Source organism: Amblyomma maculatum, chromosome 5 (assembly GCF_055883805.1).
Source record: "Amblyomma maculatum isolate TAMU_Amacu chromosome 5, ASM5588380v1, whole genome shotgun sequence".
NCBI lineage: Eukaryota > Metazoa > Arthropoda > Arachnida > Ixodida > Ixodidae > Amblyomma > Amblyomma maculatum.
This window is the reverse complement of record NC_139348.1, coordinates 6204551-6220461: the sequence shown is the minus strand read 5'-3', so window position 1 is coordinate 6220461 and position 15911 is coordinate 6204551. Positions and strand designations below refer to the sequence as shown.

Here is a 15911-nt window from a genome sequence, read left to right as displayed (position 1 = left end):
GCTTCGCCATTGAGATGGGAGGGTGAGATCAGAATCCAGCCTTCTAGGACTCTTGGGTCCCAGGCTAGACATGCTACCCTAGGTCACACAAGCACATTCATTCAGCTTGGTTAAAGCTGGTCTTTATATTTATGTCACTCCTGGCAGCTTGAACAACATACATCACGGTCCACTTCACACCGTGTCGCTGGCAGGTGGCATGGCTGGCCACTTTTCGGCTGTTTCAGTGACATCATCTGTCTTAAATTTACCTGCCTTTGTGTTTGCTCGCATTAAATGTGCGTGTGACGTCAGCAGCGACATATGTTCTCATGTGGTTTAACCATGTAAACTGTCCTGATCTTCAATTTGCTTCAAGATAGCAGGCCTGGTCCTTTGTGGCAGTTGTCAAATGCCGAGAAGCATGCGCTAAGTGATGCAAGGAACAGCAGGCAAAAAGATACAGGCGTCATCTACATATAACGTCTATCAAGATAAACTATGCCAAACCAGTGTTTTTCATTGCTCTATTAGATTTAGGCACATTAAACTTATAATTTTTTTCAAACATATTTAACAGCAAAAGGTCAGCATTTCTTTTTTTAGAGTACAGATCTAAGTATGATTGTTTTTGCATTAACTAGCCTTACATTGAATACTTGTTCCTGCAAAAAGGCTAAGGTAAACCCCAAGTACCAGGCCACAGCGACCTCTTTTCGATGGGTAAACCAGGGCACCTTTGTGTTGAGCGATGTCAGTGCATGTTATAAAACGCCGGGTGGTTGAAATTTCCGGAGGACTCCACTATGAAGTCTCATAGCCTGAGTTGCTTTGGGATGTTAAACCCATAAGTTAAACTAAACTAGTAAACCCCAAGTGATCTTTCTTTACCAACACAGGAGTAGCATGTTATACTGCTGATAAGAAAGTTAACTATCATTGAAAATAATATGTTCCAAAAAAGAAAAACTGAAATCCAAAATCAAGTCTGTCTAATTAAACTGCCATCCAAGAAAATTCTGCCCCAAGTACAAAATTCAGAAATGTGTACCCTATCAAAATGCAATATGTGAGTGCATACAGCTGCAGGTATAGTAATCTACTGGCAGTAAATTTACTGCCAATGGGTTCTTAAAGAGACATGCACGTGAGCACATACTGCTAGCCGACAGAAAAGCATACTTCTGAGCTGTATATTATTTTCTTAGTCACTGCATAAAGTTTCGACTAAACATGTGCTTGCCTTTTGACCTTGTGGCCAGCAGGCACCATTACAACACTTTGAACTTGCACAGATTACAGCAACATGTTTTTGTTGGCATCAAGGAATTTTTCAAATTCGCGTGACTTTTAGAATAAAAACAACCAAAGTAATGTATATATGTCTTTGTGTGCATTCTTGCGACAAGGTACCCTAGTCACTTAACTATATGTCAGAGTTTTTACTATATCAAAGTTTACTATAGCAGGATTCTACTTATATGGACTCTTGTGAAATTGCTGCATCTACTGTCCAGCAACCAAACATTTATACACACAGCACAGCCATCCTGCTTTAAGTAGACCCCTTTACAGTAAAGTCACTGGGACCAGCAAAAATCTTTACTATATCAGTTGTTGGTGATGACATGGTTCTGAAGATGCTGCCTGGTAGTTAAATGGGCACTTACTAAACACGTCTTGTTGCTTAATAAAAAAAAACACTGAAATACCTTCCATCTCTCCCTTATCTCTTCATGCAACTTTTTTCAGTTATAAAAATTTTTTACATCTTGTGGAAGTACTTTTTAAGCATGAGGACAGTGTAGCTACAAATACAACCAAGTATGGCTTAATGTGAAAACCAAAGCTTTACATGAACACGGTGTCACTTTTTGCTGTTCCTGTCCTTTAAAAGGCAATAAATGATAAATGCGCGTGGCAGTCAAGTGCTGCAAGAACGCACATGCTGCACCTCTTCTTCTTACCTCCGCTGCCTCATGCTTTGTGCTGCACTGTGCTGTGAATGTTCGCCCAATTCCTCCCCTTCCCTTTTTCTTGCCGCACTTTTACTATCCTTTGCTTTCTGAACGGACCGCACCGCCTCTTTTTCATGTTTGTAGACAGCTTTACTTTTTTTTTTCTACGCCCTGCGTGCTTTCCCTCATGGCTTCAAAGCTTCCGTAAAGTAGGCTTCTCCTGAATCTGCTTAGCCTGGTGGTAAAGCCACTTAAAAAAAAGACATTTTTTTTTGTTTTCAAATAAAAAATATATATTTGCCACGCGATTCTAGGTAGTGCGCGGGAGCGACAGTCGTCGCCGCGACCAGGTGCACGTTACTATAACGGATGTCTGCCAAAAATGTCTTTACTATAAAGGGGGAGAAATGTACAGTCGTGAGCAAAAGTGGTATACAACACTCAGCCAGTGGCGAAGCGCGCGAAAACTGCATGCCAATTACTTTATCTAGCAACAGCTATCTGTGATCGGAACAATAGTGGCAGTGCCCCATTTTATCCACATGCATGTGTCACTGTCGCTGTCTCTTGCGCTGTCGTATAGGTGGCATTTTTACGCAGTTTTCCCGAGCTCTGTCACTGGCTGAGTATTGTATACCACTTTCGCTCACGACTGTACAGTTGTCAAGATAAACAGGGACTTCGGTTTCACTTTACTATATCAGAGTTTACTATGCGGGGTTCTACTTATATGGACTCTTGTGAAAATATCTACTGTCCAGTAACCAAACACACAGCACAGTCATCCTGAAAATAACAGCTTGAGGGGCTAGTTAATTGGTGCTGCATAATACCCAGAAATGTGGCGCAACAAACACAAACACATGCATGTTTTTGTGTTTATTGCGCCACATTTCTGGGTATTATACAGTCGTCCTGCTTTATTTTTCACGTTTGCGAGCGATAGCACAAGTGCACTGGTCCACGGTCAATGGATGCGTAAGAATACTCTTGCCAGTTGAATTCGGGGCCTTTTTTAGCTACAGAGTTGGCACCTGTGAATCAAGTCCCAACATCAATATATGCTGGTGTCATCCTGACATCCCAACAACGTTCCATTCTGGAAAGTGTGAAAGAGTATTTACAGCTCTGTGAGAAAACTTGACCTCGGTTTTTATTTTTATATTTTTACAATTAACAGATTACGTGAGCGTAAGCATGTGCCAGAAGGCAGAACATGAAGTCTCGGCGGCCCATGACATGAACTAAAATGAACATCTGCTCTGGTGGCTTCTCTGCAGTACATAGGTGTCAAGGGGCGCAGCGCACGCGCGCGCGCGCACACGCACACACACACACACACACACACACACACACACACACACACACACACACACACACACACACACACACACACACACACACACACACACACACACACACACACACACACACACACACACAAGCCTACAAGCAGGCTGCGCCTAAGGGCAAAATGAGGCAAATCAGCTGAGAGCAACATTGATACACTTACATATGAAGGCCGGTTCTCGGGTAAGCAACATAAAAAAAATGCTGTAACATTCAGACACGACGGCGGCTTTTCTGCAGTGCAAAGAGCAAAGCAAACTCATCACGACCTAATTGCCGATATAGATCAGTATTCAGGTAATAAATATGTCAAATCCTTAATTCTGAACGGGTCAACCTTCTTTTTTATATTTTTATTCTGTAGAGAAGTTCAGCAACTGCCTTGAAAGTGCAGCTGGTAATGTGAAAGGCTTTTGAATGGACTGTTCAAAATTCACAAGTAATTTACCGAACTGCCTGCTATATCAGCGAAACCACAATGTTAAACTACATTTTTCCACAGTATTGAAAATAAACACGCGCCTAATATTTCTTTGGTCATAAATATGACCATTCATTGGCTTCCTTAACTCAAACGTATTTAATTGTGACGAACAGCGCGGGCTCGTTTCACTATCTTTGTTTGGTACGTGTCATATATCGTACGTACTAACATGTTATTTTGTAGATAGCCTGTAAGATATTGTTTATCTGCTCACTAAACACGTTTGTAGGTACCGGCTTTCCTGGCTCTAAATAAACAGACTAAAATGAAAAACGTTTAATTTCAGTCGGAATAGTTTTTCCAATTTGGCACTCCAAATTGGTTAGAATGAACTGTCAATTTTGAAAGAGGCTGAAATTGTATACATGCAGTAGGTATATCAAATTATCTGGGTGATGCATCTATCGTATATATAGGACTATATATAGGAAAGATGCATCACCCAGATAATATAAATTTATTTATATATCATTTATAGTTATAATAAATTATATATATGTGTGTGTGTGTGTGTGTGTGTGTGTGTGTGTGTGTGTGTGTGTGTGTGTGTGTGTGTGTGTGTGTGTGTGTGTGTGTGTGTGTGTGTGTGTGTGTGTGTGTGTGTGTGTGTGTGTGTGTGTGTGTGTGTGTGTGTGTGTGTGTGTGTGTGTGTGTGTGTGTGTGTGTGTGTGTGTGTGTGTGTGTGTGTGTGTGTGTGTGTGTGTGTGTGTGTGTGTGTGTGTGTGTGTGTGTGTGTGTGTGAATTGGACCTCACAACCTACAAGGATTTCTTGGTATATAAGCTACAAAATCCTCAAGATCAACAAATATACAAAAGGATATTCCAGGGTCAGCCACCATAGTGGCTTTTGCAGATGTCTTTGCGATAAGACTGTTTCGTACAATGTCAACCTTGGCTCTAACTTTGCTATGTAAATTCCACGGCAATTAAAAAAGCAACCACTATTTTTAAAATAACAATTAATATGGGAAGAGAAGACGTGAATTAATTATTCAGATAATCATTGACCATATTAATACATGCAGTGCAATTAATTTCCCTTAATTCATACCAAAATTGTATACATTACAGAAAATAAACAACTGATTGCAATTATACACTATATCTGAAATTATTACGCACAGTGATCAATTACGACACATGGAAAGTAACCAAACAACACCAAGAAAATTACTTTTAAGCTCCTTCCAATTATTGTCATAACACAAATATGCTTGAACTGCAATGAATCAGTGCGATTTTCTTTATATTTTGTTTAATACCACTTCAAGACATATTTGTTGTTCGAAGTTGACATTTTGCGCACGTTTATTCTCAAGAAGTCAACAGCTACTAAACGCATACTCCATGTATTCACAGGAGGGAAGAGCAGTACTTTTAAATCCTCGATGTAACAAGCGTCGATATATCGAAATCCTCGGTGTAATGAAGCATTTTTAATTTGCTTGTCACAAATTAACTTCGTGTTCATAGAAGTTGCACCATATACATTTAGTTTCACTATAAGGAAGCAAATATTGCCGCACTTTCTATGAAGCGAAATTGCGTTGCTAGCTCAAGAAGAACGCGAGAAATTGTGCCGCGAGTTGGAAGGGTTAAGCGGTGCGCGTACAGATGCGCATACCGGCGAGCGTACATCACCTACTGGTTAAAGCGCCTGCGCCACCTGGGGTAGTACGGGCGAGGTTTGCGAACGTAGTGTTGGCCGAATCCACTAGGCGACGCGACCAACTCCGCAGTTGTAAAGCCCCTGGAATTACGCAGTGGGACTATCAGCAAGACCAGACGGGACAAGGAGCAACTTTCGCAGCATGTCTCCCCCGCCCCTGCACACACAGACACACACAAAAAGAACCCCCAAAAAAAAGCGTGCAAAAAACGTCTTTCTCCTATTTGACAACGGCAACAGGCAATGAATGCGGCGCGCCTTTAGCGCTGAAAGGGAGCCGAGCTGCAATTATCGCAGTTATTTACTCCGAAGGGTGGTAAAATTTTGGAAGGGTCGGCATATAAATGATCACAGCCGCATGACAGCTTCATTTCCCAAATATAACTGAACTGAAAGATCTGATGGAGACGTAGGCGCCGGCTCATCGCCGATTGTTCACGAGCGTGCACTTTAATGTCGTATATAGGTATATCACCCAGGGTCAGTGGCATAGCCAGAAAGTTTTTTCGAGGGAGGCTGACGTTGCTGCTCAGCCTCCTCCGTATCGAGATGCCTTTCACAAATTTGTCACCTCTCAACTGAGCCATAAATTCTGCATGCCGGGATGCAAAATTGCACGGAAGAATGGTGGTACCCTCCGGGGCTTCCATTCCATCGAGTATGCTGAGCATTTATTGTTTCAGACGAAGATTATTCAATTTATCGAATGCAGAACTGAAAATTCATCGTAGCCAGTTTTCCAGCCATACAATTAAGGTTAGTTCTAATACGTAGTGTTCCTAACGGACCCGCAGATGAAATGGTTGTCTGCACTCTCTCCAGTGTGCTTATATAACTTTGATTATAATGCAGTATCTGCATACTATACTGTTACGAACAGACGAGGACTCCCAGCAGACCACTTCGACAGAAGCCTCATAAGCCCTCCTCTTGGCTACGCCCCTGATATCACTAGTGGCGTAAATCGCGGCTGCAGCCGCGGTCCGTGACCGTCCTTTCGATTTGTTCGGGTAGTGGGACACAGCGTATATGCGAATGGCTCAGCAGAATTAGATGTCAGAAAGCATATATATGTTGGTTGGTTGGTTTGTGGGGTTTAACGTCCCAAAGCAACTCAGGCTATGAGAGACGCCGTAGTGGAGGACTCCGGAAATTTCGACCACCTGGGGTTCTTTAACGTGCACTGACATCGCACAGCACACGGGCGCCTTGCTTTTCGCCTCCATCGAAAAGCTGCCGCCGAGGCCGGGATTCGATCCCGCGTCCTTGGGAACAGTGGTCGAGCGTCGTAACCACTGCGCCACCCCGGCGGGGTGCATATATATGTGTTGCAATCGCAATCTTCCTAGAATAGCCATGCAACGATCTACGTGTGTTAGTGTTTGAATTAAAGCCTATATGTTATTTGCAGTCAGTATATAGGGACTAGCATTATAATTTAAGGTATAGTCTTGCGCGGACGCCTCAAAGCTATTTTTTGGTGCCCTTTTCAATTGTGCAGAGATTTGGCGAATGCGCGAGACAGGCATTGACAGTGTGGCTGGCATAGGTATATTATAGGCATGCGCACAGGGAAAAAAAAAAGAAAAAGAAAAATAGGGGGGGGGGGGGGGGGGGGTAATCTCAGCGGGGCGCCAAGTCAATTAGTTTATGGTCATGCAGGTTTTCTTTTTTTTGTTTATGATACTGGCGGCTGAGTACCCGTGATGCAATTGCATTACAAGAACTTCTCACTTGCCACGTTTGCATAAGCCGAGGACTCAAAGAACTCGTTGTGAGAACGCGTCGTCGGTAGGCGCGAAGCTTGTTAAATTTTTAAGCCCACACTATTCCTTTTTACGCTTCAATGGCATCACGTCAAACAAATGTTTGGTAAACAAATCCTCATCATAATTTGCACTGCTATTTGGCCGTAGGTACTTTGGTGAGAGGGGGAGGCGCTGCGCGATGATCGTCGCACACTATAATGAACCCCGAGCACGCCTACGGCTCCGGATGTACACGAACAAAGACAACGCCTCGTGAGCACAAAATGTCCTGTGGACACCTTGAGATCTTAATTGATCACCAGAAAAGACATCGATAATATCTTCAACAAATATGTTAAGTCGTCTGGAAGCTGTCACGGCAAAAAAAAAAAAATCATTGTGAGGACGCGTGTGTGATTGATATGTTCGATTATCGGAGGTTTTCCTAGTGGACATAGAATCGCGCATGCAGTGAGTGCTTCGCTGCGGTAGTTTATGTGCAGGGCTTAATGTCAGGGGGGTCTCGGGGGGGGGGTCTGACACTCCTAGTAAAATTTAAGAGGGGTCCGAGACCCCCCGAGCTTGAATGTATAAGGACCTTATGAATGAATACAAAGCAGGCAATTATTTTTATCCTTGTCAGTGGTATAATCGGAAGATTTCTTCTCTGGCGTTTCGACAGTTCCACAGTGAGTATTATGAGCCTCTAACACGTTTTCGAGAACGAGAAATGGAGAAAAATAATAATGCTTTCTCCCCTTCGAATAAAACGATTTGCAAGCAGGCAAACAGCCGCTTTCTCTCTTTCCCTCTTGATTTCCCTTTCCACCAGTGCTCGGATCGCCCTTCGATGGAGCCAAACTTTAAGCAGTGTCTATGTGTTGAGCACTATATATAGGGGCGGTGTATCTTGGCGAGGTATGTCTTAATTATAGCCTTCGAGTAGACAGGTTATCAATGGAAAAGGTTTTCGTATGCGCATACAATCCTTCTATATCTCCACAAGTCGTCTTGTAACTGTGTGCGCATTATAGTAAGCTAGATGGCTGCGAGATGTACAGAAACGTCTAGTAGACGGGTGGGTGCCATGTAGCCGCTTTCGATTCCCCGAAACTTTGAAAAAATGGGCGGGAATGTATGGGTTCGTACACGAGCGAAATCTCTGTTAAGCATGGTTTAGCAAGATGTACACGGTTTGAACTGAACCTCCCAAGCTTCATGTTAAGAGCATCGTGATAGCGCCTGTAACAACGCAAATCCATTGCGCGAATTTTCAGAGCTTTAGCTCTAATTCTGCCACTCGTGAAGGTCATCTGACGCCGGGATTTGCCTCAGTGTGGCGCATGGAGCCAGCGGCGCCTAGTGTTCCTACAGGAACACTAGCGGCGCTCGCAATCTTTTATTTCTCACATCTGCTGCTGCTTCCTCACACACCTGCCAAACTTTATTCGTACCGGATATCTCCAGAAATATACGTTGCCTGACAGAATGACCGCAGCCTCCATCTACCCTTTCCGGCCACCGCTGCCAATTGGGCTCGCCTCCTAGGACCTCCCCCTTCAAAATGCTCTGTGGTATCCTTGATCGAGGTTCGCAGACAGCCATGAATGTGATAAACCGCAGCAAACCGTGTCAGGTTATGCTTAATCGAGCTTCCATTCTGTAAACTATGTTTGCTCTGGTTAATTATCCCAGCCATTTTAAAATCTTTTTTTTTTTTTGCTCGTTTAAGCAGATTTTGGGGGATAAGGCGCCAATCTATATCACTTTTCGATGGACACCTACACAAAGTGCTACGCGACTATTAATTCATTCCGCGATTTTCAAAATATTGTTTGGGGCTCAAGAATTCGTTTGCAGCATCTAATATGCAATGACATCGCCGTTATTATTTATGTATTTGATACCTCGACAAATTATAAACAGAGGACGCACAGCACGTCAGCCCCCTTCGAACAAAATTTCTCGCTGCGCCACTGGCGCGGACGGTCTCCTTCCCGCAAAGAGTGAGCGTGGATTCTCTTCTGGGCGCTCTTCCTTGATGCCGACGAAAAACAGTTATTTCCGATATCCGTCCAGGAAGCGCAAGCGTAGGCATGGTGTTGCACGGGCGTATCTTAGCTGGATCAGTTCTGCTTCCTTGTCATCACTGTTAAGCGTGGCCTCCACGGGGCGCACGAGGGGCTTTAGCACAAGCGAGGCGCCTACGCGCCGAGTGCCGCGCCCTGACAACACTGGAAAAAGTACGCATCTCCATGGAGCGTCTCTGGCTACAGTGGCTAGCTGGCGTACTCGCTCCTGTGTTGTTGCAAGACTTCGTAGGCTGAAAATGACCGAAACAGTTCGACTGCTACTTTAAGTTTGTCCCGGAGCGACTTCCATCGCCTCGATGCTGTTTGTGTGATAGCAACACGAGGATTTTTAAGCACATTTCACTTATTCAATGCTTGCCGTAAACAATGCGCTGACCTGCGCGCGGTGCTCCAGGAAGCAATAGAGGCAGCACCTCAGACGCCACCTCTCCGCACATAGCTTCTCTAACTTATTTATTTTTATGCTGTTTGTGGCTGGCGAGCCACAGCTGAAGCCCTTCAGCCACAGCGAGTGCCGTCGCTACACTCCGGCGATGAACCTTTCGTTGTCGATCGACTGACTGTATGCATAACTCTACGCAGCGCAGCACCAATGTAAAAAAAAAAAAAAAAAAAAAAAAAAAAGACAGAGTTAGATCACAGAGACAGCGCGAAAGGCATCCTCTGATTGGTGCACGTCAACTAATGACCGGCGAGCCACCTCTGCGCCAGCGCGAGCGCGCAGCAAGCGCCGCGGAAATATCTGACATGGGACATATATCTATCTAATCGGCGCGTCACGCATGCGCAGACAGACTCAAGCGAACGTTCGTGCGGGGCCTTTATGTCCGCCGTTGACTTAAAACAAGGCGTTTGCGGGCAGAAGAGAACTATTTATAGCGTCAAGACGGGAAATATTTGCTACCGCTTGTCGGCCCAATCCAAAGGCGTCTTCCATTTCAACGGGGGTCGGACACGCCGAAGTGTCCACGCGGAGAATTTCCCGCGTGGCTTCGGTGGACAATCGAAAAAAAAAAAAAAAAAAAAAAAAAAAAAAAGGAACCTACCGCACAAGACACGCAGACGCGTATGCCGTGCGCGCGCTTCGAAGATATATGAATTGTCAAGTGACTCCATCAGCCAGTAGGCGGGAAGCGAACGGGAAACGAATGTTATACTCTGAAAATTTGCAGTGAACCTACTCTGGTCAGTGCTTAAAGTCAGGGAGGCCTCGGGGGGTAGAGACCCCCTTACCAGCATTTTAGCACTAGAACCTTACCAGCACTAGGACCAGCTGAGACCCCACTTTCCGTGCTCGATTGTATAAGGGCTGCACGAAAACAAAGCAGGCTGCAATTTTTTACTTTTGTCAGTGGTTTTCACATTCCTTCGCTAATTGTTAACCCAAGAAGAGGAAGAGCGAAGCAGGCTACCAGCTGCTTTCTTTCTCACTCTCTTTATTTCCCTTTCCATCTGTGCTCGAATCGCTTCGTGACCTCTTTACGGTGATAAGACTGCTGGAATGGCCTGCAACGACATGCATGAGGGCGGTGCAAGCCATTTGAAGGGCGAGAACTTCAAAGCCTACCGGTGCAGAAGTAGATTACCTGCACAGCGCGGTGCGTCATGTCACCAGTTTTACTTCTGAAAACACTACACGCAAAAGGGTAGAGTACCGCTCTTTGTGGCGTGCCTCTCGTGCACATGAGGATTGGGTTTGATCTCGTATCGCCCACTCTGATATGTACTTGGCGATTTTGCAAGAATTCTTTGGAGTAGTTAAAGTTGCGGACTCCGCAGTGCGTGCTATGAAGGTTGTCCAAGATTTCTGAGTGCTGACATGCGGTGCCAACACTTTTTCTTTCTTCAAGTCGACAGTCGAAAGAACAGGTAATTGGTGCGTGGCAGATGCTACTGGTTTTCCAAGGCTCTTGTTGAAGTAAACGCATATTGAAATTCCTAATAAAACTAAATAATTACTTTTACGCACGGAACACAAACGCGTACTTCGAAAGATCGCCTCACATTAATTGCACCCATAACTGTCGTATCCTACCTCTAGGTCTCAGCTTTTATTCCCAGACCTTTCGTTTTTCGGCAAAAGGAGAGGCTTTGTCCTGATTTGACTGGAAAAGAGACCGACGACTTTCCTGCAGTATAGGCAGACGAAGAAGGGCAGCCGTCAGAAGTAGCAAGCTTGAACCCTTCTTTTGCACCTTTGCAGCAGTTTAAAGAATACGTGCGAGCTCCCAAGAGACAAAAAAAAAAAAAAAAACACCTCGCTGTCCTTGTTTTCGTATTTTGTAAATAATGTACAAAGCTCCCCCTGTCCTTTTTTTATATTGCTCCCCTCTGTACTTCCCCTCGCTGTACTGTCAATGTCCCCTTTTCTTTCCTTCCGGGCACAGCTCGGGTGCTTCAGATTTTAGATAGCAGTTGCCGCGGCCGGCAGCACACTTCCATCCTTTTTGATCATTCAATAAACCACTACCACCACCACCACCACCACCACTAAAAATGAAAGTTAAAAATATGAAGTTCCCGCAAACCCACCGGGTTGCAGTTTACAGTGGTTCGCCAGTGGTCATCACTATTTAAGAGTACGCTGTACTGTACGAGTTGTAAGAACACATCTCCCCCACCAGCGAAAAACAATTAGGACCAACGAGTGAGAAAGGGCACCCCGTTCGTCTTTTCTTTCGTTGATAATTTGTCTGTTTTGCCTGGTCCTCTAGAGAGAGAGCGGACGAGAACCGGCGTATTCAGTATATTGTGGCCGATGGCAGGTCCTCTAGATGATCATCACACTTGACATATGATTTCTCTTCAAGAAAATCCCACCGTATTACTAGACCCATTCCCTTTCGAGCAGGCATATCTAAAATGTGCTTAAAACAAAATATGCATACAACATAATAAAAAATATATAAAAGCGGATGCTACTGTTATTGTTGTTCGTTCTGGTTGTTATTTACGCCCTTTCTGCTATGAAGGTTACATTAAAGGAACAAGGAAATTATAAAACCAAACTTAGTAATATAAAATAGATTATTCTACAAATATATGCGCTGTCCAATTTACTAAGCAGAGGGTAAAATCTCGCACAATATATTCAACTACACTAATGACCACTGAATGAAATTTGGGCATGGAAATTAAACGTTTAAAATGCCTTTTTAATGGATATGAAATATAGAACAAAGAATAAGTCTAAAAAAGCAGTTCCACGCGAACGATGTACACTTAGGTTAAGAAAGTTCGAGTAAGGCGTATTTCAATCGCACTGATCGTGCTCATGAACTATGGTCAGTCAGAGACTTTTTATTTTTTTTTTTTATTCATACGGTTAACCCTCTATATGAGGGTCATTACAGGGAGGGAAACACATACAATTCTCTTCGCTAAAATACACTCTATAGAACAGAATTACAAATTTGCACTGTAATGCTCCAAGAACGACTTAACACCTATCTCAAATTTTTCTACTTCTGTTTGGTATAGAACTTCGCTTGGCAGTTCCAGATTTCTACTGCATAGGGAAAAAAGGAGTAGCGATATACATCACTACGTGTAATAATAGGATGCTATACCTTACTGTTATTTTTTTCGTGGGCAACGCCTCAGAGGACGTGTAACATAGTGTTGTTTATTAACTTTTACTTTATCATTCATTATCAGAAAAAAAAAAAGTTTCAATTTCTGCTTTGTTCTTCTCATTTCTAGTGATTCTAACTGACACTGGTTTAACATTTCTGTGACTGAGTCAGTGCGCCGGTATTCAGAACATATAAAACGTGCTGAAATCCTTTGCAATCTTTCCAGTTTTCATTTTAAACCCTTTTGAAGTGGACGTCACACTGCACTTGCGCACTCTATGATTGGCCGCACGAATGTCTTGTACGTAATCAATTTAATTTCTCTAGTCGCATTCGGCAACTTCCTCCGCTGGAAACAAAGCTTCTGATAGGCTTTTAAATAGATATTTTCAATATGGGTGCGCCAACACAGATTATGTGTTAGTGTCACTCCCAAGTATCTAAAACGCTTTACCTCATCTAAAGAATTTTCACCGATATTATATTGAAACGGCATAACATTCTGCTTCCTTGTTACATGCATTTGAGTAGACTTTTGGTAATTTATTTATGCCCCATTTCAGGCAGCACGAGTTTGACTGAAGGCACCTATTTAAATTCATCTGATCTTCCGGGGAAGCCACAGGAGAGTAAATTAAACAGTCATCAGCAAAAAGTTTCATTTTGACAGGTGATTGAATGATAGGAGAAATATCATTTATATATAACAAAAACAAAAGCGGACCTAAAACGGAGCCCTGTGGCACCCCCGACAGAACTTCACGCTTATCTAATAGTGTGCTTTCTACCTTGACAACTTGACAGTGGTTACCTAGATACGCCTGAATCCATAGTACTATATTTTCACTGATTCCTTATCTGCGCAGTTTAAAAAGAAGTTTATGATGCGGAACTTTATCGAAAGCCTTCGCGAAATCCACACAGACCACATCTACCTGCTGACGTTCGTCTATAACCTTGCAAAAATCGTTCACTGCTTCAATCAACTGCATCGAAAGGCCAGTCCGAAAACCATGCTGGAACGGACACAAAAGGTCGTTCATTTACAAAAAATGAAGGATGCGTTCAAAAACCTTGCAACATACGGAAGTGAGTGAAACCGGTCTAAAGTTCTTTACAAGAAGTCGATTACCGTAGCCTTTAAAAACCGGAGCTACTATAGCGCTGCGCCAGTCATTAGGTAAAGAATGATCACTTTTCAAATAAAATTTGCAAGTAATAGGACAATCACTCATCACACCGTTTAAGGAATTTCATCGGTATTTCATTAGGGCCGCACGATTTCTGGGAGCGTTACTTTAGTTTATGCAATGAAAAAGGTCTACTACAAAAGTGGCTGCGATCACAACTGGCTCATTTACAGCATGCTACATATCGTCAAATTCAGACTTTAATGCGAATAGTAGGAAAGGGTGAAAGTGTATGTGTGTGTGTGGGGGGGGGGGGGGGGGGGGGGGGGGGCGTTGGCCCCTCAGTATGTACACAATTTGTTTAGAGAGCGCCCCCCCCCCCCCCCCCCCCCCACACACACACACACTTCCCCGATCCAGTTCTGGAGTTATTGCGTGACCGCTGAGTGATGCTCCACGCGGCATGTCTGCAAGGTGAGGTCTAAACGGCGTATGACGCCGTTTTTTACTGCAATGAAAGCAGTTTTAACTGTGCCAAATGGGCCACTTACGCAAACTTCACCTTCCTTCTTTGTACAGAACGCCTCGGCCAAGTCACGTACCACCTGGTTACGGCTCCTCTTCAAAACAATATCTGCCAATAAATGCAGGCATGCGTTATCGCGTGTAGCGTCTGGGCATGCGCCATAGTGGAGGGGTAAATCTGACCCAGTACCCGATTTCATCCAAAGCTGGTTTTCTTTTCGGCGATCATTAAAACAAAGGCCTGTCTGTCCGATGTAAACCCTGTCACAGGTGAGATGGACCTCACAGACAACACCCATCAGGCATCTGACGAAACGAATGGCATGATATGCTTGATGCAGTCCGCCTTACTCCTCCCTTCGGACATAATCTTAAGGCACAATGAGGCCAACTTGCCTACGGTGTGCCGGCGGTTTTTTTCAGTCCCGTGCAAGTTGGCCTCATTGTGCCCTCTGCGTTCTGTATAAAGAAGAAAAATAAGTTTGCGTAAGTGACCCATCAATCAGATATTGTATCAGAATGAAGGCAATATTTTTACACTGCGCTTAGTGCGCGACTTGACAGGTTGAAGTTATATAAAGTTTTTTTTTTTTTTTTTTTTTCCAAATAAGATCAGTCGCGAGTCTGCGCTTGTGGGGTAACTTCTTGTCCTTGCATATTTGTCCGCAGTACCCCCCCCCCCCCCCCCCCACCCCCACACACACATTTTTTTTTTAATTTATCATGATTGACCGACTCGCCCAACGACGCTCCCTCTCTTAATAATAAACCACTACCACCACCAACTGATTCTTTAAATCCACACTATACTTACTAGAGGTGCATACCTTTCTCAAGAAAGAATTTCGTTAATTTCTGATGCCATCGTTCGGAAGCTATATAATGAGAATTATCCTTAGTAAATACCTGGTGCCATCCAACTCTAAAAAAGCTGAGAAGTCGATGTAAGACTGATTACAGAGACAGAGCAAGCAGATTACGTGCTTCCAGGTCCCCCATATTCGCGGAAACAGTTAATTCAAGAAGATCAAGTAGAATTCAAATACCGCACACTCTCTTATGTTACCGGTCGGTTTTATAAGCTTATAAAATTGTGAGAAATTTAGGCAATGATTTTTTTTTTTTTTTCAGCGGGAAATCATTCTAGCAGTCCTTGCAAGCGTAATTCCTATGAATAAAGTTCACTCGACTTACGGCTAAACTGTAAAACCTAATATTAAAAAATAAATAAATAAATAAATAAATAAATAAATAAATAAATAAATAAATAAATAAATAAACGATGGATGTACAAATGAAATGTCTCGACAGCACGCAGAAAAAAGAAAAAGAAAAAGGAGTATCAATTTCAGACATAACCGCGAAGTAGTTTGGCGCAACAAAAGTTTTGCCACCCCCC

General features: G+C 43.4%; 1 protein-coding gene across 7 annotated transcripts in view; it reads right to left on the bottom strand.

The window, feature by feature from the left end:
* Positions 1 to 2863: 2863 nt before the first annotated feature.
* LOC146187696 (uncharacterized) overlaps positions 2864 to 15911 on the bottom strand; it is a 37681-nt gene continuing 24633 nt past the window's right edge. For 2 of the 7 annotated variants that reach the window (XR_014707394.1, XM_084603496.1), the window contains one exon: positions 2871 to 3036. Coding sequence is in view for 3 of the 7 variants with exons in the window: in XM_084603496.1 (XP_084459622.1) it covers positions 2979 to 3036 (58 nt within the window). In the remaining 4 variants the exon portion in view is untranslated. Of the gene's footprint in view, positions 3037 to 3450; positions 3522 to 5417; positions 5523 to 14538; positions 14622 to 15911 lie in introns of all 7 variants that reach the window. The other 5 variants (XM_084603494.1, XR_014707395.1, XR_014707397.1 and 2 more) reach the window with 5 other exon arrangements.